At 38.7% G+C, this 24075-nt stretch overlaps 1 protein-coding gene across 10 annotated transcripts in view; it reads right to left on the bottom strand.

Moving 5' to 3' along the window:
• The window catches only part of Lcor (ligand dependent nuclear receptor corepressor), a 129501-nt gene that overhangs the window by 16446 nt on the left and 88980 nt on the right, over positions 1 to 24075 (bottom strand). Inside the window, exon 8 of one of the 10 annotated variants that reach the window (XM_028889379.1) lies at positions 12806 to 22299. The exons of the other annotated variants lie outside the window; for them this stretch is intronic. Coding sequence (XP_028745212.1) covers positions 21330 to 22299 — 970 coding nt within the window. The 3' untranslated portion in view covers positions 12806 to 21329. Of the gene's footprint in view, positions 1 to 12805; positions 22300 to 24075 lie in introns of those variants that run through there. 10 annotated transcript variants of the gene reach the window in all.

Here is a 24075-nt window from a genome sequence, read left to right as displayed (position 1 = left end):
TTGTGTGTGTGTGTATACTCTCTCATGTGCACATGTGCCACAACATACATGTAGAAGTCACAAGGCAAATTCTGTGAGTTTGTTTTGCCCTTCCAAACAGATGGGTCCCAGGAATTAAACTCAGGTCATCAGGTTTGGTGGCAAATACTTTTATACACTGAACCATTTTACTAGCTCCCCACTCCACTTTTTGGTTATTATTTTTGTGTAAGTCTTTACAGAGTCACATTGCCTCTTAACACATCTTCTCCCCATCCATCTAATCCATACCATCAGGACAAAGGCAGAGAATTGAGAAGACAGTACCAAGTGATATGTTCTAAGCAGAGATGCTTTAAGGTTCGGAACTGAATGTTTTGCTGGCAATTTGGATGCATAGGCAGGAGCCTATAAGTGGCGTCCTTGGAGCCACGAGCCTGCACATTAACACCAACCTTTGTCCAGCTATCATTAAACAGCTAACTTTACAACTATGGCCATAAAACCACTTTTGCCCGTGCCTCCAAATTACTACGTACTTTCCCCCTCTAAAGAGAAACTAAATTTAGACGATTTTTAATTTCTTACCATTTGGCTATTTAATTTTTAGAGTTAATCTTAACTTCCTGATAATTCTATTGCTGCATTTTTTCATGTTTGGCTTTTAAAAAATGGTGTCTGTCTGTTTTAAATGGCTAAGTTCTACCCGTGCTTGACATTATTCAAGTATCCCTATATCTTTAATGGAGCTCAAATACAGCATTCACACTAACTCTCCTAGGCAACTAGCAGTGAACCCAGAGTAGAGAGATACTGTCTTGCAGACAATTTCCTCACTCTAACTCTGGAAAAACATGGTATTTTGGTTCAGTGATTAGTCCATATCATATTACATTCTTGACACCTGACTAAATATGATCTTTACAGGAAAATATATTACAGACGTTGCAATCATTTGCCTGACTTCATGTAATGTTGAAATCACATGTAACTTCTGCTCAACAGGAGTCCTTCCTGTAATAGTTAAGTGAATTATTTATCAAGCAGAAATACTTGACTACTACCACCAAAGTACAATGAGGTCACAGGGATTAGTAAACTGGAGAGAGGTTGTAAAGACAAGAGAATCTGACTTCCAACTCTCAGAATTCGTCCTTGGTTTATCTCCTTGGTGAGAAATGGCCTGTATGGCCTTGATCACAGTCTTTCTACCTTGTGCTCAATGCCTGATTCAGAAGGGTGTGGTAAAAGGATAAGATAATACTCATAAAAACTAAAAGGCACAATTTAAAAGCAACGTGTTGCTTCACAACCCTATCTTCAATGATTTACTCAACGATGTTTTTCTAGATCAGAGGTTGGGCACAGCTGAACGCTCCTATTTAGTCAATATTGCAATACTTACATTCCTGCGGTTAATATAAATGGTGGGCAGTCGATGCTTATGTTATTTTCCAGGAAAGGACAGATGAAAAGGTGGCAGGGAGCAGAATGTCAAATGTAAAGATCTAGAACCTAGAGTAACAGGTTCAGGTACTCTCCCCAGCAGCCAGCTTGTAACCAACCACTCAAGGACTTCTGGGTAGGCAAAGCACTATCACTGATGACCAAAATATATTTTCTTGACTGAAAGAGGCCAACACTTAAGCACATAGGAGCTAATGTTAGGTGCAGAAAGGGCTGGTCTGAGAACGTGGAGGGGAAAGAAGGCTTTAAACAGAGTAGACTGGCTAGAGTCCTCAATTTGGCGTATGTATCAAGTCCTCTATCAAGGTGTCCAAGTTGTACTTTTGCTAGGTGGTAACCGGAAAGGATGTTTCCCATGTCCTCACTCCTAAGTCTTTTCCAGGGTGTGGCAAGTCTGCTGACAGGTTTGGGGGTGAGGGGTGGGTGGGGTTGGTGAGCAATAAGAGAGGGGAATAGAATAGGAGGGTCTAATAGGGAAAGTGGGAAAAGGGAGCTCTTAAGGGAGGGAGGTTATAGAAGGAGGAGGGTAAAATATTAAGGATGCCAGAAAAATAATAAGCTGCAAGGAATTTAACTATTTACCTTTAAAAAACTATAATACATATAATTTTGCATAATTTTTATACATACATGGTTTTAATGACCTTTTCTCATCTGGGTTGACAGTGCTTCCTCCAAGAGCCAAAGACCACCTAATGAAAACCCCACACCAAACATGAGAAGCCCTCTTCTGAGCTATTGGCCAGGCCATCCGGGGGACTCCCCAACATACAGCCTATCACTGTTGCTGCTGCTTGCTCCCCAGGGAAAGTCCTTATTGCTGAAGACACCATGTACTTCAGCAACAGGGCCCAGAAACCCTTGAGCTATGACTGACCCGAATACTTTGATGGCAGCAGAAGGAAAGCACATTTGCCCTTGACTATCTCCTATCTAAACAAGGGACGACCCAAAGGCTATGACACAACTATGCAGAGTCAAAGTGGGCACAGGTATGCAAATATTTCTTTATTCAAACAAACTGTGTATAGCTGTGCCTCCAAGTCATTAGCAGTCAAGTTTCCATCCATAGAACTGGCGGAAGTAAAAACAACGGCCCTGGGGAGGTGGCTCAGTCAGGAAAGTGCTTGCCATGCAAGTGTGAGGGCCTGAGTTTGCTCCCAGCTCCCACATGAAGGATGGGCCATGGAAGTAGGCACCTAGTGCCAAGGTCTTGTAATCTCAGCCTGGGGAGGTGAGGACAGGAGGATCTGTGGGGCCAACTGACCAGACAGTCCAGTCTCATCGTTCTCAACCTGTGGGTTGTGACCCCTTTGGGGTCGCATACCAGGTTATTTCTGACACTCAACAGTAACAAAATTATAGTAATGAAGTAGCAATGAAATGTTATGGTTGGGGGCCACCACAGCATGAGAAACTATACTAAAGGATTACAGCATGAGAAAGGTGGGGAACCACTGCTCTAGTTTGAACTGGTGAGCTCTAGGTTTAGTGAGACTGAGTTTCAAAAACTAAGGTGAGGAGCAATAGAGGAGAATAACCAATACAGAGCTCTGGCCGCCACACACACCACACATGAATCTAAGTACAAGCAAAAATGACAGAAAAAAACGAGAAGTCAAGCCGTTTAATTCATGTTTTCTAGGTGGTTGAAATCCAGATGATCTCAATTTAGGCGAAATTCTAGATACTTTGGAGAATTGGCGGTGATTGTGTGATTCCCACTGTGGGAAGTGATTCTCCGAGAGTCAGCACTGCTAATGGTAGCGTGGGGAAGAGTGAGGCCAAACATCCTTAGTAACTGCTTTCTCTCCATGTACTGGGTTCCTAATCAAGTGCGCTCAAAGCAGGGGCGAGCAAACATCATCAATTATAAACTAATAATCGAAATGTGGGAAATGGCTGGTGCTGGACAGACAGTAGCGTGCAGGCCTTATTGTATATCCTTGCTATGAGGATGTTTTCAGAACGGATCTCTTAAACAACAGGCAGTAGTTTAAGGCATGTATACTCAATCTCCTGTTCTTCATTTTGTTTGGTTTTTAAATTTTCTGATTTTTAACCAGACAGTCTGACTTATTACATTATAATAAAATACAATTACAAAGAAGATTCAAGGCTACTCTTTATGCTTTAGGCCTATTAGCAAATAGTAAGTGCAAGGAGGTGTGAGTCTAAGCAGCTCAGGAGCAGAAAGCAAAGGCCAACCCCTTTCCAGCAGTATGATGAGCTCAGAAAGGGGACATTTCCAACAAAACACTTCTCAAGTCCTCTCCGCCAAACTCACGTTTGCTTGTAACTCAATCATCCCAGTCAAGACATTGTAAGATCAAACATATTACATTTGGTGTTCATTAGACAAAAGGCAATTTCAAGGATGTAAAAGATGAGATTTGGGACTGGATGGCATAAATTATAAACAACAGTTCCTGGAAGTTACACCACTGAGTGATGGAAATGAATCTAGTAAGATGACAAACTAAGTGTTATAACAAGAAGAACTCCTAGGAAACGGAAGCAGACTTAGGAAATAAACCAACTGACATTTCAGGAAGCCAGAGCTCTGGCCAGGGCAGACTTGAGCTGAGGAGTCATGTATCCTGAGACCTACAGAGTCAGAAGTCTGGATGGTAAGATCACTATCACATGAGAGCACAGGATAAGCCAGACACTAGACTATTTATTCCTTTTTCTTTCTTCTTCTCAAGTAAAAATTAATGTTGTTCTTTAGGAAAACTGCCCTTTAATTCCCAATTTAAATCATCAGGAAAAAAACACCAACCCTGTAAGCAAAATACAGACAGAAGAGGCTTCTTCCCCAAGGGAAGCAGAACTAATTTTGTAATGCTGCCTGTTCCTTTAAGAGTGGTAAAGAGACAGACAACTATTGAAAGATCTGGCATGGCCCAAGTGCTAAAGAAGCCATCATTAGATACACTCCCATGAATGGATATGACCTTCCTTTGTAATAATCATCATAATCTCAAATAAAAAGATCTCTACTATGCAAGGCAGTGTGGGCATCTAAACAGCTATGGGAGGAGGCAACAGAAACATAAAATCAAAGGACGTTACACTCCACGACAAGCTCAGCAACACAACTATGTTTCCTCTCAAGAAACAAACCGCTGTGCTTCTGACAGATCATCTTAATCTTTTGGGGGAGAGGAAGAGGAAAATCTGCAGATGATATCCTGGACTAAATGACTATGTGATGTCCTGACCTTTGCCACAGCTTCTATGGGACCTCCTCTCTCTTAACTTTCTCATGTTCTCTTGAGATTCTTAAGTTTCCACTCTGGAAATTTTAGATTTCAGAACTACACACATCTGTGGTATATCCTAAAGCTTAAGGCCTTTGATGGCCTTGTAAATTACTTAAAATGGACACAATGACATATAATTCCTAAGTAATTATTTAAAGATGCCTAAGGTTGAATTGTTTACTTTATGGATGTTAGATAAGAGAAAAAGGAAATGTGTGTGTATAAAATTGAAGTTATCGGGATAAACAAAGTATTTTAGTTTCTTTTTAAACGAATTTATGTGTATGGGTGTTTTACCTGCATGTATGTCTGTCTACCAAGTACATGCCTGGTGCCCACACAGGCCAGAAGAGGGTGTTGGATCCCCTGGGACTGGATTTGCAGTGAACTGTCATGTGGGTGCTGGGACTCAAACCCAGATTCTCTAGGAGAGCAGCCAGTATTCTTAACTGCCACCATTGCTCCAAGCTCATATTTTAGTTTAAGAGATGGGGTCTTGCTATGCAGCCTGTGCTGGTCCAGAACTCTTGGGCTCAAGCACTCCTACCTCAGTCTGAGAAGCTGGACTATAGATAGGCTCAGGACACTGCCCACAGCCTGAGTGTTTTACACCTACTTTTCCTTTTCTGTAGTACACTCTCGTAATTACTAGCCCTTGACAGCTATCCTGCACCAGACTTTATTCAGAAACGCCCAAGGCCACTGCTGAGGTATGGTGTAAGGTGTGTAAGGTGTTATGGTGTAAGAGTGAACTTAGATTCATGTTGGTTTTACTTAGAAACACTGGAAGACAAAAATGTAACTAAATGTACACACACACACACACACACACACACACTCTCCTATGCAGACAAAGCTGAAGAGGCCATATTAAATATTTATCACTATTGCTATCGCTTCCCTTGCTTCCAATACACTACTGAGTTCAGTTACATAGGTTGGTTTTCTTAGAAAACCAAATACCTTGCAAGCTCTTTGCCACCAGTTTATTTTAGATGCTGTTTCCTATTATTCATATTTGCTCTTTCCAAAGTCCAAACCAGGACTTGTCTCATGTTTTATCTATGAATCTGCTGCCGACTTCCCATTGCTTCACACTCAGCCTTCAGCCTATTTCCCTGTGGGCAGTGGTGGCAGCTCTTCTCTGACTTTGTCTCCTTTTATTAAATAGCATCGATGCTGTAAGCTAACAGTTTTCAAGCCACTTCCTCCCCTTGCCTGTGAAGCTCTTGTAGATCAAAACCTCTGGTCTATTCTAACTTGGGAACTTCACTGATTACAGTCTGGGGTAGCTCATTGCATGCATGAAGTAATTAATAAACCAGGGAAATAAAGTTAACTATGTAGCAAACATGACTTTCCTTGTATATATCCCAATGGAACTGAAAGGGGAAGAAAAACCCTTATGACAGACAATCAGAAAAGACAGGAAGGAGCTTTCAAAGAAAACATATTCAAATCAACCCAGCAGAACAAGAGTTTTAGTTACAGGAATTTATGGGAGATGAGTTCAGGTGTTATACGGCACAGTAGAGTAAATATAGACAATGAATTGTATTATGTATTAAAAAAGAAGGGAAGGATTTGGAATGTTTTCTAAAAGGAATCATAATGTTTGAGGAGATGTATGTACTTTCCTTGATTTGAATATTATGTAATATACAAATTTATTAAGTCACTTCATATGGTATCAAATGAACATGTAATTTTCATATCTCAACTCACAGAAGAAAACAGGTGAAAAGGGGGAAATCTGAAGGTTAGATAGTAGACATGTAAGTTTTTGATAAAGCACACAGGCTCATCCTAGAGGACTCCCTAAGACACCAGACGACGGGGATGAAAGTAGATGTACACAATGGTTTCAAAAGCCACTACAGGACCTGAATTTTAACCCAGGACAAAGAAATACTAGACTATGTCACCGAGTACCCAAATCCATTTACACAGATACATAATGAAACCGTTTCAGAAACAGTACTGACCCTTAATACCAACCCCCATTATGCTCTCTCTTACACACATACAAACTGGCTAGGACATATAAAACCATCTTTGAGAGGCTAATATTACAACTTATTTGTCTACTTTTAAACACTCTAATCTACATAGATGGCCCAGTCCTTAACATCAAAACATCTCATGGTTACTTTTCTTTTCCCCCCTAAATCAGTATCTTTCTACAAAAGCTACATTGCCTGGTTTTCCTTATCAAGGTGTCTTAAGTCTAATTAAGTGTAATCAAGTGTAATTAAGAGTAGTGGTCTTGTGGCAGAAGTGTGTTACTGGGGGGTAGCTATGGGCTTTCAAAAGCCCAAGTCAGTTCCACTGTCTCTTTCTCTTCCAGCTGCCTGGAGATCCAGATGTAGGGCTCTCAGCTATCTCTCCAGTACCACACTTGCCTGCATGCCACCATGCTTTCCACCATACTGATAGAACTAAACTTCTATGGCTGTAAGCAAGCCCCCATTAAATGCTTTCTAAGAGTTGCCTTGGTCATAGTGTCTATTCACGGCAATAGAACACTAAGGCAATATGCTTAACATTTCATTTTATTTTAGTTTTCTACCCCCGCCCCCCAGACAGGGTTTCTCTGTGTAGTTTTGGTGCCTGTCCTGGATCTCGCTCTGTAGACCAGGCTGGCCTTGAACTCACAAAGATCTTCCTGGCTCTGCCTCCTAAGTGCCGGGATTAAAGGCGTGCACCACCACTGCCTGGCTTAATGTTTAAAAAAAAAATTGGTTTATGTGTGCTTGCTTGCAAATATGTATGTACATGCACCACGTGTGCTTGGTGCCTGCAGGGGCCCGAAGGGCACTAGATCCTGAGACTGGAGTTACAGATGCTGTTGAGCTGCTATGTGGGTGCTGAGAATATGAACCCTGGTCCTCTGGAAGAGCAGTCAGGATTGACAAGTCATCTTTCTAGCTCTCTCTAGACTTGGTGGCACACGCCTGTAATCCCAGCACTCGGGAGGCAGAGGCAGGCGGGTCTCTGTGAGTTCGAGGCCAGCCTGGGCTACAGAGTGAGATCCAGGACAGGCTCCAAAGCTACAGAGAAACCCTGTCTCAAAAAACAAAACAAAACAAAACAAAACAAAAAAAAAAAAAAGAAGAAGAAACAAGGAATGATTGGTTTAACTGTCCCAAAACAGAAGCACACAATTCAGAAAAGCACTTTTTCAGGTTTCAACCACTGTAGACAAATTTCTAAGCAGTCTTATTAAATAAGAAACACAGAGCCAAATACAGGGGTGCAAGCTATAGAGATGAGAGCAATAGTGATAGCCACCAAACTAACCTTAGCTCACCACACCAGTCGCTTCCCAAGAGAACCAAACCAGCTTCTTCCGGTCTAACCTGCACCTTTATTGCCTTGCCGTTCTGCCTTCTCATTGGCTCTAAGCCCAGCCACATCACTTCCTCGTCACTGCCTGTCTATAGTTGATACTGGGATTAAAGGCATGTGTCACCATGCCTGTCTGTGTGCTTGACCACACAGAGACTCTGCCTGCCATGTGATCGGATTAAGGGTGGGTGCTACCACCGCCTGACTTTTGTTTACACTGGCTATGACCTCTGATCTCCAGGCAAACTTTATTAACATACAAATAAAATATCACATTTCAGCATAAATAAAATATCACCACAAACCACAGTCCTCAACTGGGGTTAAAACAAGATTGCCCATGTCTCAGTCCAACATAAACATGTCTACCTCATCTTCAAAGTTCTAACGCTCTTCACAAGACAGAGCAATCTGATTTCTTCCTACTTTCACAGTAAATTATGACACCTCCTAGGAACTCACTTCTGCTTTAATTTCTTGGGCACTTCCAGGTGTGCAGTAAGAGTCTGCCTTAGTGCTATTTTACATGCAGGGTCTAATTTAGGTTCCATAGCAACCAGACATGCCAGGTACTGCAGCCCCTTTGTACAGAGGACAGAAATGGGCGTGGTAGCTTGTCAAAACTGTGTAGCAATGGAATCGAAGGCTAGACCTTTAAAACTGGGCCTATCAAGTTCTGTTTATCAGACTTAGAAAGCTCCTCTTTTCCTACCTATTCAGGTTTACTGGGACTTTAAAAGGCTTCAATTTATAATTTTTGTTCTGCAACCAAGTCCCATGGCTTTTAATAATAGATATTATTCACTTCCTTGATTGACATGTTTGCTCGAATCAAACTGATATTGAAATTTAATTAGTTGAGCTGAATCTAATGGTAAAATCCTTCATTTTCAGTTTAGATTGTGTGAATCATGCTATAGTAATATAGATAAGTGTAATGGCTTGGAATTGTGTTAAAGGTTATTTATTTTATGAACAAAACTAAATCCCTTAAACTCCCCAACATTCATGTTTTCACCTCATGAATGAAAGATTAGAATGGTATCAGGAATCACATTAGTCAGCCAAATTAACCAAGCCTGATTGTACTATAAGAATGTACTTTAGCCAGGCGGTGGTGGCACACGCCTTTAATCCCAGCACTCGGGAGGCAGAGGCAGGTGGATCTCTGTGAGTTCAAGGCCAGCCTGGGCTACCAAGTGAGTTCCAGGAAAGGCACAAAGCTACACAGAGAAACCCTGTCTCGAAAAACCAAAAAAAAAAAAAAAAAAAAAGAATGTACTTAACTGTGTACTTTGAAAAGTGGTCAAGGGGAGGCTGGAGAGAAGGCTCAGCAGTTAAGAGCGCTGGCTGCTCTCCAGAGGATCTGGGCTCAATCCCCAGCACCTAGAATGCAGCTCTCAACTGTCTATAACTCCAGTTCCAGGGAATCTGACACCCTTACAGGGATGTACATGCAGTCAAAACACCAATGCACAGGGGACAGGGGGAGAAAGAAAAGAAATTAGTTAAAGAGCACTGGCTGCTCTTCCATAGACCTTGGGTTCATTTCCCAGCACCTACACAATAAATGCTCTCTAACTCCAGTTTCAGATCGGATGCTCTCTTCTGGCCTCCATAGCAAGCAAGTGGTGAAGAGACATACACACAGACAAAACACTCACACACATAAATAAAATTGGGGGGAAAAGGCTGGGATGACAATTTTCCCACATTTTGAGACAGTCTCATCATGTAGCCCCAACTAGCTTTGAATTCATGATCCTCCCGCTTCCTAAGTATTGGAGTTAAGACCTATGCTACTACACCTGCCTTAAACATTTTAACTACAATTAAAAAGGGGAGGAGGGCTGGGTTCCTGCAAGACACCTTGAAAGTAGAGAATACGTTCAAGTTTCACATATATAAATTATCACACTGCTCTGGAGCAGAAACCTGTTCTGTATATTTTTTTTTTTTGTTTGTTTGTTTTGGTTTGGTTTTCGAGACAGGGTTTCTCTGTGTAGTTTTGGAGCCTGTCCGGGAACTAGCTCTGTAGACCAGGCTGGCCTCAAATTCAGATATCCGCCTGCCTCTACCTCCTGAGTGCTAGGATTAAAGACGTGCACCACCACCGCCCGGGCATGTTCTGTACATTCTTAAAAGGTTAATTTTAACTAAAACTGAATATAGCCCATGATCCCCATCCCCCGCCAGGCCTATGTTATGTCTGAATATTTAAGGTAGAACTAGCCTGTATCCAACAAAGAAACTGTAACAAAATAAAAATAGAATAAAATAATAATAAAGTAATAGAATAAAAAGTGACTGATGACTTTTGCAAAAGTACCATCTCATTCACTTATAGTTCATAATAAATACTTAACATAGTAGACTAGTTTTGAACATAAGATATCGAAAATAACATTGAAATCTACTTTAATATTTTTTTCATTGAGAAAATACTGCAATGATATAACCAGGTTTCTAATGTCTTATTATTCTATAAAGGATTGCTAATTATTTCCCAATATTCAAACAGATTTGTGTATTTATTTCACAATTAATTAAAAATTATCTGTACAAGCCGGGCGGTGGTGGCGCACGCCTTTAATCCTAGCACTCGGGAGGCAGAGCCAGGCGGATCTCTGTGAGTTCGAGGCCAGCCTGGGCTACCAAGTGAGCTCCAGGAAAGGCGCAAAGCTACACAGAGAAACCCTGTCTCGAAAAAACAAAAAAAAAAAAAAAAAAAAAAAAAAAAAAAAAAAAATATCTGTACAAGATTCAAGGTTTAAAAAAAAAGACCTAAAAGCCAAACACCCTTATTTCACAAATAAAACACAAGTGATCTAAGTGTTGAATATTTAGATAAAGTACTAACCAATAAACACTAGAAAGTATTCTTGCATGCTCATAAAATATTCAGACTCAGGATCTAAGACTTAGAGGCTTCTTTTGTTATATATATATTATACTGCATACACATCAAGCTGAGGACCCAATGCATGGTAGGCAAAGACTCACCATTGTACCACAAGCTCAGCCCCAATCATTAGAGTTCTGACACTGGCTTACTTTCTAGAACTTATGTGAACACTGACCAAACAAAGCTGCAGTATGCTTTTTTTCTTTACAATGTTTTATCATTAATTTTCACTAATCTCTAAAGTCAACTCTTCGGCTGTAAATGCAGTCTGAATACAAACTACCACATTTCACTCAAGCACACACAACAGAAAGTGCAACAGCCTGTATATTGAGTAACAATTCTGTTACAGTGCTTACCTTTGGAAGCAAATGATGATGTTGTGGACTCTGATTATAATAAGAGCAATTATCTACTGTTCCTCACTCATTACAAGACCTAGCACCACCTGGTCTAGGTGTGTTTTTGTATTTGAATACAAATGTTTCATGAAGAAAACACAACTCAGGATATGTCAAGCCACTGCTTCCACTGCATTTCCCTTATGCAACTCTTGGTCTGTTATTATTAGAGAATTTTCCTAATTCCCACACCTGTTAAGATACCAAGATGCCTCAAGTAGCCCTCAAATATAAGCATAATCAGAGAAATTCTGGTTTAAAAGATGTCACTTTAAAAAAGCCAGGCCACAGCCAAGTACAAACTTGAAGCCAAAGTTCACATGGGCTGTTTGCATGAAGTCTTAGTACACTGATCTGGCCACCAGTTTACAGTTGGCAATGGGAGAGATGACAGGAAATAAGCCCTGGAATGCACACATAATTAGGTTTCCAGAGAATAGTCTACAAACATGTCATAACTGAACAAGAAGATGAAGCCAACAAATATCTGTATTATCAAAACCTTCATTTTTACAAACACCAGACTGAAAAGACAGAAAGCTATATAGCCAATCTGTCTCAGACACTATAGCCACTAGTAGATCAACTAGGTACCGTAAGACCATCTATAAATAGAAAATTTCTGTTTATATTTACTTATGTTGTGAGGTTGAAAAAAAGCTTCCTGAAATATTGTGCTCATATTTCTAATCTTTAGGCTCTATAATTTAGCTCTTCTAACCCCTTTACAACAGGAACCACTTTATAATATACAACTTCTTTACACCCTGAGCTTCCAAACACCATGGTATGTTCATCAGCATCCTCCCCCAAAACTAGAAGTACAACAATCTTAGTGGTTGACAATAATGCTTTACTATTTGTACCTAAAGATCAAACAAGTCATCCATTCTGTTTTGGCAATCAATCCTAGTAAGAAGTTTTTACTCTGATTATGAAAATCTGACCTTTTTGTTTTGTTTTTTTGGAGACAGGGTTTCTCTGTGTAGCTCTGGCAGTCCTGGAACTTGCTTTGTAGACCAGGATGGCCTCAAACTCACAGAGATCCACCTGCCTCTGCCTCCCAAGTGCTGGGATTAAAAGCATGCATCACCACCATCTAGGGAAAACCTGACTTTTAAGTAGAAGCTGGCATTATAAAACCCAACCTATCTTGGTTTAGCTGAAAACATTAGTTTTTAAGTAAACAATTCAATAAAGAAAACGAATGTAGTCCAGGGGTAGTATCAAGTCAGTGAACACACGTGGGACAAGGTAGTGTCTGCACTAGAATATTGAACTATAATTTCTGTAGCATCATTTCTAATCATCTAAAAGGTTTCTATCTGGAAAGAGTCAATGGATGACCAACACGTGCACTTCATTGTACCCAGTTTACCCTTTGTGTAAATTGTTAAGAAGCACTAAAATCTTAAGCAGCAGAAACCAAGCTTTAAAAACAGGTTTTCACAACAAAATTTATTAGAAGAATAGTGGTTTTTAAATTCTAGCATCCAGTGAGAACTACCATACACAACATTACAGTTGGGAATGTTTCTCCAAAATGTCATGGTCAAATAATACAATGGAACCATTAAGTCTTACACATGCACAAAAGAACTAGTGCTTCTGACATACAATGTAAAAAAAAAAAAAAAAAAAAAGAGAGAGAAAAGAAAAAAACAAAAAGGGGAACCACATGGATTAAAATTTAAGTACTCATCACATACATTAAGACACAGCTTATTTTAGTCCAGTCAAAATCAGAACTGCATTAAAAATTTAATGTAGTGCAATCAAACCCAAAAACTTAACTTGTGATCATAAGTGCTCTACTACATAAACAAATGATTATAGCAAGAACAAAAAGTTCAAATCACACAGTACAAAAATCTGTAAATAAATATAAACTACAGTACAAGAGAAATATTAAATTATACAATTCCGTCAAACTGTAAACAGTATATTGAAATGAGGTCCATAGAGTAAAGGGGGTTCCTGTTTTGTTGCATGACACTGAACTTCTATAAATTTGAAAAAATGCCATTTTCCATGTCTTCAAAGGCTATGGGCTTTATAAAGTTTCTTTCGGATGTAAGATATCAAATACTAAAGCAGAGGGAGGACTTATTTGCTAACCACAGGCAGCACTGTGGAAAGCAAGTGTTAAAAGACAAGTTATCATCAGAAAGAACTTGTCACTGAGGTCTTTGAGGCTCTAAAATACACTGAGATAAAAACTTTCTGCTGTATGCAGACCTAGACCTCTGCTCGTTTGTTTTGTGTGTGTATGCATGCGTGCGTGCGTGCGTGTGTGACATTTTACATACTTAATGTTAAAATACCAACTTTGGCAGAATCACTACTGGTAAACTCAAAGCACTTCTGGCCCAATGGTTCCATCACAGTGTCCAGTGCACAGATTCTCTGAAGACATTGCATACATAGAATGTAGAGGTCAGACACCCAAGGACCAGTGCTTGAATTTAGTAGTAGTTATGACGAAGAAACAAGAGCCACAGCAAAGAGAAACTGCATCTGTTACAGTATACAGAAGCAGCGAGGAATGTCACTTATTTTCATTGTGCTGGCTATTAGTGGCATTTAAAAATATATAGTTTAAGTGTGTGTGGTGGCTATACATGTACGCATGTTTACAAAAATACACCGTTAACAGGAACCCCCGTATTATCTGCTCAGTAGTTATAACTGAATCTATAGAATGCCACTATAAGAGTGTGAGGCACCGTGTGCTGGAAAGTTATGCAGCTTTAAAATCTGTTTGGCTGAGTTATACCTGGATACCTGAACTGAGTTTTTAAGTTGACATTCATCAAAGATGTGCTACCAGCACGTTGAAATAAAAGCAAAACAGAAAAATACAAGTCACTGTTAGGTTTAAGAATAGCATCAAAGTACCTGAATTGAGTGAGAAAAGTGTGAAAACTGTCCCTGAGGGTTTTTTAACAGTGTGTACAAGTTGGTTTTCTAAAACATTAGCTTTATTTAACAGTGTGGACTGATAAAATACCAATGTCTGACAGTTTAAAGTGGAGGTCATAAAGAATTATACGCAAACGCTCCAATGTGTAGTTTATGCATTTCCCCCCAAGTAGCAACAAGCCACTGCTAAGTGTACATCTCATCACAACAAGCACACATGGGGGTCGGACAAAGGTTTCTTCTGGTCTGCCTTTTTGACAGCACAGCATATCAATATCCAAGGACTATATCTTTCCTAGATCAGAATGTAACTAATTTTGACTAGCAATATAGGGTTAGACTTTTAATCAAACACTTCGCTATTACATACTAAGATTCCTTAAACTCACTAATGCTGGTAATACTAACCTAGTTAATCAACCCCCCCTTGGTTTTAGAAATATACCCTTCCACAACTTAAAACCACTAAGATCCATATCAGTCCTCTGATGTAAAAAGCATGTGAGTAAATTAGTATTAAAAATTTACACAGTAAAAAGGCTTGAATTTCAGCCAAAGATTCTAAATACTGCTCATTCCCTGAAGACTTCAAAGGGAGAGATTCTCTACCCATTTCCTTAGTGATTTATACTTCTAAAATGGTCTGATAGCATGTTTCATTTGGGGAATTTCCTCCTTTCTCTCAAATTCCAAATTCCTAAGCCTGAATTGCTTAAATGAAATGGGAAAAATGAGGCAATTACTTAGAATTACTAGAAAGGTACAAAATGTTGTCATTTGTTAAAATAAGGATTATTTATATAAATGTGATTTGACCCATATCATGTAGTTATGGTTTTTAAAATCATCATCCTAAAACTTACAGTACCTAAGACTCTGAAGATAAATTAAGACTTTAGTGTTTCAACAGAAAAGTGCTGACTTATCCCTTTTCTAGAACTTCAAACATTTGGGGAAGTGCTTTCCTAATGACAGTGAGGCTTGCTATACACCCAACCACCACGCAGGAAAAAGTCACCCGGATCAAAGACTTTCAGGAGTGTAGCACTGCTTATTTACCAAATAGGAATCATTCTGTTCATTCTGTGGGGGCAAAAATATTCTAGACTGAAATTCTATTTGGCTACTGAATGTTAAAAATCCCTGCTCTACTGTGTCAATATCCTGTGTCCAACTACTCCCAACCCCCCACCCCCATCCCTTACACACTATCCACTGAGACTCTAATCTCCAAAGAGATTGAAAAATTTATGTTTTCAGGACATACCTGAGAAAGGGTGCAATTCTGCAGAACAAGGAACCCAAGACTGCACTAATACTGGTTATAGGTTCACAAACTGTTTTTCAAGACAAATCTAAGAAGTTTAAGAGGTATGAATCTTCAAATGTCTCACTGCTTTAGATTATTATTTATTTGGTATGTGTGTAGGGTCATTTCCAGTGTTGAGAATATCTTGAGCCTGCTCAATGACAGTTCAAAGAGTAAAGAGTTCATTTTCACATTCAAACAATAAAGATTAAATATTATGAATATTTGCTACATCCAATAAATCTATGGTTTACTAAAAGTGCTTGCTTTTCATGCTTAAAAAAAAATGAATACAGCTCTAAATGAACTGGAAATCTTAAAATTACCTCCCAAACAGTTACAAAATTAACTGTTGTTTACTGTCTACCAAATAAACACTAGTTTCAATTCTCATTTTCAAACAAAGTAAAAAATTTTCCTATCAAATGCACATGATCCAATTTTAATACAAGTGTCTTGAGACTCACTCTTAGTTTATCTAATACAGCTGGAAGCAGCTGATCTTTTTCTCTGAAGTTTACACCTGTCCATCCTATGTTCCAGCCCCTGCTCCAAGATCCTTTTTAACATTTACGGCACTCAGCGGTGTTATTCCACAGGGCTAATGTCTGCTTCTTTAAAAGGCGTCATGGAAGTTGGAATAAAAGAGGACACAGAAAGAATTTCCTCTTACTTTCCCTCGTCACTGTGTTCACAAATCTTCAAGTCTCAAGGACAGAATTAATCAAAAATAAGAGTATGGAGGTCTGTGTTCCTTGTACCACAATTAATATATATATATAATATAATATTATATATATATATATCTTTTTCAGTAGATTTTTTAAAGCAATTAGATTTTTAAAAAACAAAACAAAAACAAAAAACCAAAGACCTATACAGTTCAATAGTCTCCTAAATGGACTATATGGCAAAAGCCATCAAGCTTTGAATAATACTGGATTGACCAGAGTATTAATGAAAATTTAATTCTAATAGAAAGGGAACAAGAAAAACAATGTGTGACATCTTCCTGAAGGCTAAAACTTAACCTGTAACTTTCAATCTGCTAATAAAATATTAAGTGGGGCAATCCAACCTATTGTCATATTCTATCACCAATGACAGCAACCCAAATAAATACAAGAATGGAGATATGAAAACAACCTTAAGCATTTGGTTAAATAAAGAATTACAGAATCAAAAATGTGTTTCAAAATGAAAGCTACTAGAATGTAATAGTTTTCAAATAAAGTAACACTAATTTGTCATACATATATGCTTTGATGGCTCAAAATAATTTCAGGTTCTGATACTGAACTAACAATTTGTCTTATGAAAATAATCAAACAAATCTAAGCTTCACTATCATAGGGCAATAAAATATAAAAGGATCACAAAGGCTTAGAACCAGGTCTGGCAACATGTGCTTACTTGGGGTAGACAGAGAACACACTAGCAGCTCAAAAGTTGCCATGTACTGCCTAATGACAGAAGGTAGTTAGGATATGGGCCATAGCAGGTAGTCACTTTTAGTCTGATTTAGAGTTCTCTCCAGAAAATTGGGAACTAAACACCTCATTGTGCCACTTAATGTTTTGCTATCTGATCCCAAACAGCTCCTATTACAGCTAAGGTAAAACACAGGGAATAGAAATGCCAATTGGTTGAGGTAATGATTTGTAAGATAACCAGAGTTCTAAAGCACTTCAATGTTGCAAAGTAAAACTGTATCAAATAAAGCTAATACACACTTCACACCTCTGAGCTTGCTCACCAGAACTGAATAGCAATTAACTTCACATATGGACCCTACTATTACACAAAGCCTTGCTCATATTCATGATCTGCTGCAGCAAAGGTTTATCAAGCAACATCTAAACTTCAGAATAACAACAAACTTATATTAAAAAGTATTATACACAAATATAAATATTTTTTTTTTCCTGAAAGAGAGACCTTGTCCTTCATGGTATTTGGGGAGCAGAATAAAAGTGTATAGCTCATCACAATATAATTCAGTCATTTGAAAGCCTGCCAAACAAAGTAAAATAATATACTATACTGGGTCATGCCTGCTGATTCTGCTCTCTCAGAAACAGGAATGCTAATGATAAAGTATTTTATTGGGGTGTCATCTACCCCAACTATACCTCTTCTAGAACTGTTTAATGTTCACAGTACTGTAGCTTACCTACTGTGTGATATCAATGTTCTCGCACTAAAAAGCAAGCATTTATATTAAGTATATTATTTCCTACCATTAGTTCAAATAATGTTATGTAATTTTAATAATCTCATCATTTGCCTTACTGGAAAATATGAGGAAAAAGGCATCTGTGACAGGCAGTTGTGAACTATACTTTCCCATACCATAAAAATGGTCAGCTGTTGTCTGGGCCATGCAAAACTCTGATTGGCAGAAATTAAGCATGCAAGTAGACCAATCTCCATCACACACTTATGAGGACGTCTCCAAACTAGACTATCTACACTGAAAGTGCCATACAGCAGAGTGGCAAATCAAGAGAGAAATCAAATATTAAGGGATCACTGTGGTATGAAGACTGACAGCCACCTCCAAGAAATATGTAGTATAATGGAACTCTGAACACAAAGTTTAACATTAAAAGTGCACCTGAATATTACAAACTAACTTTACAAACCTACAATAAGGTAAAATATATATCTTTTGAAATATTCAGCAGCTTTTGTCTTTTTTTTTAAGTCTTTTTTTTTTTTTTCGAGAGGCTCATGAATTTTAAAAGGGACCACTATCTAATTTCAACCATGCTTCACAAAACAATAATGGCTATTTTATATTGCAGTTACCAATGTAATGCAATTAGTGCTTTAAAACAATCTATACTCAAACAAAACAACACAACAGCAAAAGAAAGAAAGGAAAAGAAAAGAAAAGAAAGAAATAGAAACCAGCCAACCAACCAACCTTTGGAGAAAATATGCTTATTCAAAAGCTTCTTGGAAAAGAAAATTTACCTGAATATCAAGTCATGACTGATCTCAAGTGTAATGTTAAAAAGCTTCACAGACATGAATATTACAATCTTCAGGTCTCAGGACTTTAATCTGAGAATTTCAGAGTTTGGTTTGTTTTTAAAATTCACTTTCTAACCAAAACAAAGAATAGAAATACTCAACTTTCACTATTTACAACTCTCAGCCTACAGTCTGAAATGACACAATACAAGTTCTCTTATTTAAACTGCAGCATTAAAGGGTAGGCACACCATTCTTCTGCTGCTCGATTGTCATCCACTGAAACACACATAGAAAATATTTATGTTAGTAAATGATCACTCCGATTACACTACAATGACAAGGGTTACATAACTCAACTCATACATCACTATCAACTACCACAAGGATTAAACCTCTCTGAAGAGTCAAAGTACAAAAATTCAACTTTTAGGGCCAGATTTTTTTAGATGGGCCTTTAATGATGTCTTTCTGAGAGGGAATAAAAGCACAAATTAATTTCTCAAAGGATCTTTTTGCAACAGTTTTGGGCTACTGACTAACCCAAGCATTGTGCAAAAAGGAACCATGACTGCAATTAACTGTGTGCTGACAAACTGAGAGGGAACAAAGGAGGTTTTCCTTCATAAGCTTAGCCTTTTGCTTTCAGCAAACCTCACACAACTTCCTTCAACTGCAAATGAAAAGCATGCATCTCATATTGTATTTTTATTGCAACTTCCAACTAGGCCAGGAAACATTGCAGTCATATTAACACTACCAAACTCTTTGTCTGTTGAGGCTAACAAGCCAAGAAGAAATAGGCGTCATCCACTGATTACATTGCTTTACAAAATAACCAAATCAAAAGAGGAATCCACACCCAACCTATGTCAAAAACGAGTAGTGCCTTAATTTTAACAGCAGCAATGGTGTGCCTAACCTTTGAACACACAGGTTGCAAGTGAAAAATCTACCTGTTACCTAATTGAATTAATGGGTTCAAAGTTTTCAGGCAGGAATTTGTGCCTCTCTGGACTTATTCCTACTACTTCTCAATTTGTTAGTATTCTCCTGAAAAAACCAATCTTTACCTAATCAACACTGAATACTTGTTTTATTTTACTCAGAAATGGCAATGATTTGGGGTTTGGCTAAGCATTTAGAAGGTCCTGATTACCTTTCTCAGCAGATTAGAATACAGGGTATAAGTGGTGTGGATTTTACTTTGCACAAAATAGTAATTTTAATCTGATCATAGTAAGAGATTAAATTCCACTGGCTTTACTTATCAGGTATTCTTGCAATTATCTGTCGAAAATAAATCTTCCAAACTTAAATTACTGCAATTTCATGTGCCCATCTCAAACAAAGCTTAAGACGTTCTTTAAGGAGTGCTTACACAAACATGATCAGAAAGGGCCTGAATATGTGCTAAACAACCAGAAAAAGTCAAGAAAGGGATATTATGTAGGATGCCATAAAAACAAGGGGAAAAGAAGTTCAGCTAAACAAAATTAACTAAAATCTAAAATCCAACCTCTCCCAATCTGGTAGCAGTATCTGAATTAGTTAAAAACAGAAACCCCAGTAAGCTAAACTACCAACTGAACTACTAACAGAATCAACATGCAACCTAATCATATTAGGTCACCTTGGAATTGTGATTTTTTTTTCTTACTAAAAACTTAGATCCTTCATCTATGTAGAAATTATCAAGGCTGAAAACTCTTAGCATCATTTTAGCTATGCCATAATTGCTAACTAATACACATTGCTTTGTCTATTCTCTGATTCCCAATAAACACAGCTTGGATATCTTAAAACTACTGGCCGCAACAATACTCAGTTGTTGGTTAGTACATGACCACTTCCATAAAACCACTGAAAAATATAGAGAAACCTAAGCTTGCAAAAATGAGGCATCCTCCATTGTTTATGAAATGTACCCTGACTGCTCCTGAGTAAGAAGGGAGCGCGTCCTCCATGAGATAAGGCTATAATCTCACTTGTTGGTGAGAGCAAATTCTACCCTTAGAAAATCTCAAATGAAATTACAGCAAAGGTAGTGTTCCAAGCAATGAACTGAAACATTTTTGAAGGTAGTGTGTGCACATCTCCACCGCCTCCCCTCTGGGTGAGCACTAAGACATTGCTAATTTAGAAAGTAAATGTAATAATGAAAAGAAAATGATAAAGTATAATTATAAATGACCCAAGTATTTATCGAGAAACCAAATTTCTTAAAGTCAAAGGTTCATCATTTGTTTTAGTTTAACCCTTCAATTAGTTGAATCATAGAAGAAAAACGTGAACATTTTTGCAAGATGGCTTTTCAATTTGTAATGATAAAGCTCCCAGTATAACAGAGGTGATTTCTAAAAGGGGGCTTTTTTTTTCTTCTTTTTCTTCTTCTTCTTCTTTTTTTTTAAAGTAAAGACAAACATAACTTAAGGGGGAAAAAAAAAGAAAAGAAAGAAAAGCATGCAGGCTCTACAGGCAAGGAGTCCACTTCCATGTATCTGGTCTGTGAGGTAACTCAATTCTCTGTGTAGAGAAACATGCAAAAGGCCAAACAATATTCCGAGCCATACTGCACATGGAAATTTAAAATATGCAATATTCAGAATGCACCTTTCACCTCTGTGCACAAGTCTATGCAAAATCTGCAAAGAAGCGAGTGTCACAGTAATGAAGTCAGGTGCAGGGACAGCTGGACAACGATGCAGTAGTGCTCACCCAGTTTGTACAGTAATTGGCACTCTACAGTATTCCTACTCAGTTTTTGATTCATTTGCACTTTGTGCTGCCTCTCCCTGGGGATCTAATTCAATCTTTACAGAAACATCTGGCCCCTCCGACCTCATTAATTTCATCTTTTTCTTTGGAGGGTTTTTCAAAGTGCCCAGCCTCTCCTTTACTTTGTACTCCAGTGTACTGTGGGGAATCCCATAAATACTCTGAGCTTTGGAAACACTCATTTTTCCACTCATAACCACCGAGATGGCTTCCTCCAGTATCTCACTGTTGTACTGTCTGTAGCGCCCTCTCTTCTTTCGAGGCTGCTTGGAGCCAGGGTCTCCTTCTTGATCCGATGTGGGATATGGCTGTCCAGAGGTAGACTGCTCAGCATCTGAGCCCCAAGAATCAGGTCCAGCATCTAATATGCTTTTTCTATTTTGTTTTGGAAGAATAGCCCTTAATTTTTTACTAAGCGCGCTCTCCGTTTGTGAACCCATTACCAAAGAGCTATAGCTGTACTGATCACCAGTGCGAGACTCCCAAGAAAGATCCATTCCTCGAACTTGTGGTATCTTTAAATCTACAGGAGATGAATGGCTCATGTCTCTTTTTCCATCTTGTTTTGTTTGATGTGCCATTTTTGGAAAGGCAGAGTTCTCTGCAATAAAAGGAAGGTCACTGATGTTGCTGAGTGCACCATTTCCCCTGAACTTCATACGGTTGAGGTTGAATTCGTAATGAGGTTTTGCCCAAGAGGCTTCCCTGGATAATATTAAGTGCTGTCCATGATTCTGTAATCCAGACGGCCCAAGGCTGGCAGCTGTGGACAACTGATTTCTGCTCAGTAGCTCTTCACTAATCTGCAGGGATCGAGCCAGTGGAACTTTGAGTGATGTGGAGTGTCCAAAACCTTCCCTGGTTCCATCCTGTAAGCTTCTTGGAGGTACCCCATCACCACTCCGAAGTCCATCTGGGCGGTACTGGCTGGGTCTCCCAGGTCGCCTAATTGGATGGAAGGAAACTGATGTGAGCAGGACTTGCACAGGAAGGGAGGGGTGGGTGAGGGGACCACTCCTTTATTAGAAGGCCTTGCTTGGGTAACATCACTTTGTGTTATTTATTTATTTTTCTCTAAAATTAAAAAAAAAACACATGGTCTCAGCAGTTAGTTAAAAAACTTGATCACAAAAACGAAAAAAGTGAAAAAAAGAAAAAACAAAACAAAACAAAACAAAAAAACAGGAATTTTTTGGGCAAAGAAAAATTAAACCTGTTGGCAGTCTCTGGTTGGGTTCACAAATTTTCGGAGAAAAAGTTTCGCGCAACTGTTTGAAAATAGCACCTTCACCATTCATTACAAAGTAATCATCAGTATCTCCATTATCTATACAGAATTGTTTACCAACGTGACGTTACCACTAAACAAGCACAGTAATAAAAGAGTAAGCCAAATTATTTATTTTAATGTAATGCATTCAACATTCATAACAACTAGCTAGAAAGCTGGCAGCATTCACACCGGTGAAACCCACAGATAATTGCTCATTTATGCTACAAAAACAAGTTAAAGTTTATCATTAAAAATTAAACAATTCCAAATGACATTTCTTGTACTGCTTGGAAAAAACCTATATATGACAACCAGTCCCAAGGTGAGGGAGGAAGTCAAGCAAAGCTGTTAACTTACCACACTTCTTCATTACAACCCCACTGGTTGTAGGCAGACACAGTACCACACTTCCGCAAAGTGACTTTTTATTTTACCCAAAAGTTTATTAAGTTATACTCAGAGCCAATATAACCAGAAGTATAAATAACTTGGTAGCAATCTTCTTTAAGACAAATCTTTTTTCTTAAAATACCGTATGTTTATGTTGGAATAATGTTTAAAGTCAATTACCAATTACTTATACAGTTAACTCCTAGATTTTGTAGTTGTTTTAAGGTATTTTATGTGTCAGGTGTCTTCCTTCCTTGTCATTCTTCCCCCTTCCCCCCACTCTTCTTTTTTTTTGGGGGGGGGAGAGAAGCTTTTTTTCTCACTGAACCTGGAGCTCACCGATTCAGCAGGCAGGCTGACCAATGACTTCCAGGGATCCTTCTGTCTCTACCCACTCCCTCCCCAGCTATGGGGTTACAGACATGGTTGGTAGTCCTACCACCTGTGGGTGATAGAGATCCAAACTTAGGGTGTGTGTGTGTGTGTGTGTGTGTGTGTTACAGACACGGTTGGTAGTCCTACCACCTGTGGGTGATAGAGATCCAAACTTAGGGTGTGTGTGTGTGTTACAGACATGGTTGGTAGTCCTACCACCTGTGGGTGATAGAGATCCAAACTTAGGGTGTGTGTGTGTGTGTGTGTGTGTGTGTGTGTGTTGTGTGTGTGTGTGTGTTCAGCGACTGAGCCATCTCCCAGCCCCTAATTCATGAAGTTTTCATTTTCGTAACAGAGAAAGGTTATTGATCATAAGACTGGCATAGCATTCGTAACAGAGAAAGGTTATTGATCATAAGACTGGCAGCTGGCATAGCATTCCTAAAAGGAATGATTATATCAGTCAGGCCCAAAAGTGGAATTTTACAGAAATAAATGATAAACTACATTCTCCCAGATTTTACAGAGACTTGCCACCATTAACACAGTAACACTGAATACTCAACTGAAAGACGGGCAGTACTGCTATGAATTATCTCCCATGAAACAAAACCAAGTAGAAAATATTTCCCATTCAGAGGAATGAACACAGCAGCTTAAACAATACAGAACATAAATCTGGC

This window comes from Peromyscus leucopus, chromosome 1 (genome assembly GCF_004664715.2).
Source record: "Peromyscus leucopus breed LL Stock chromosome 1, UCI_PerLeu_2.1, whole genome shotgun sequence".
Lineage (NCBI taxonomy): Eukaryota > Metazoa > Chordata > Mammalia > Rodentia > Cricetidae > Peromyscus > Peromyscus leucopus.
Note: the sequence above shows the minus strand (reverse complement) of the source record. Positions and strands in the feature narration are given on the sequence as shown.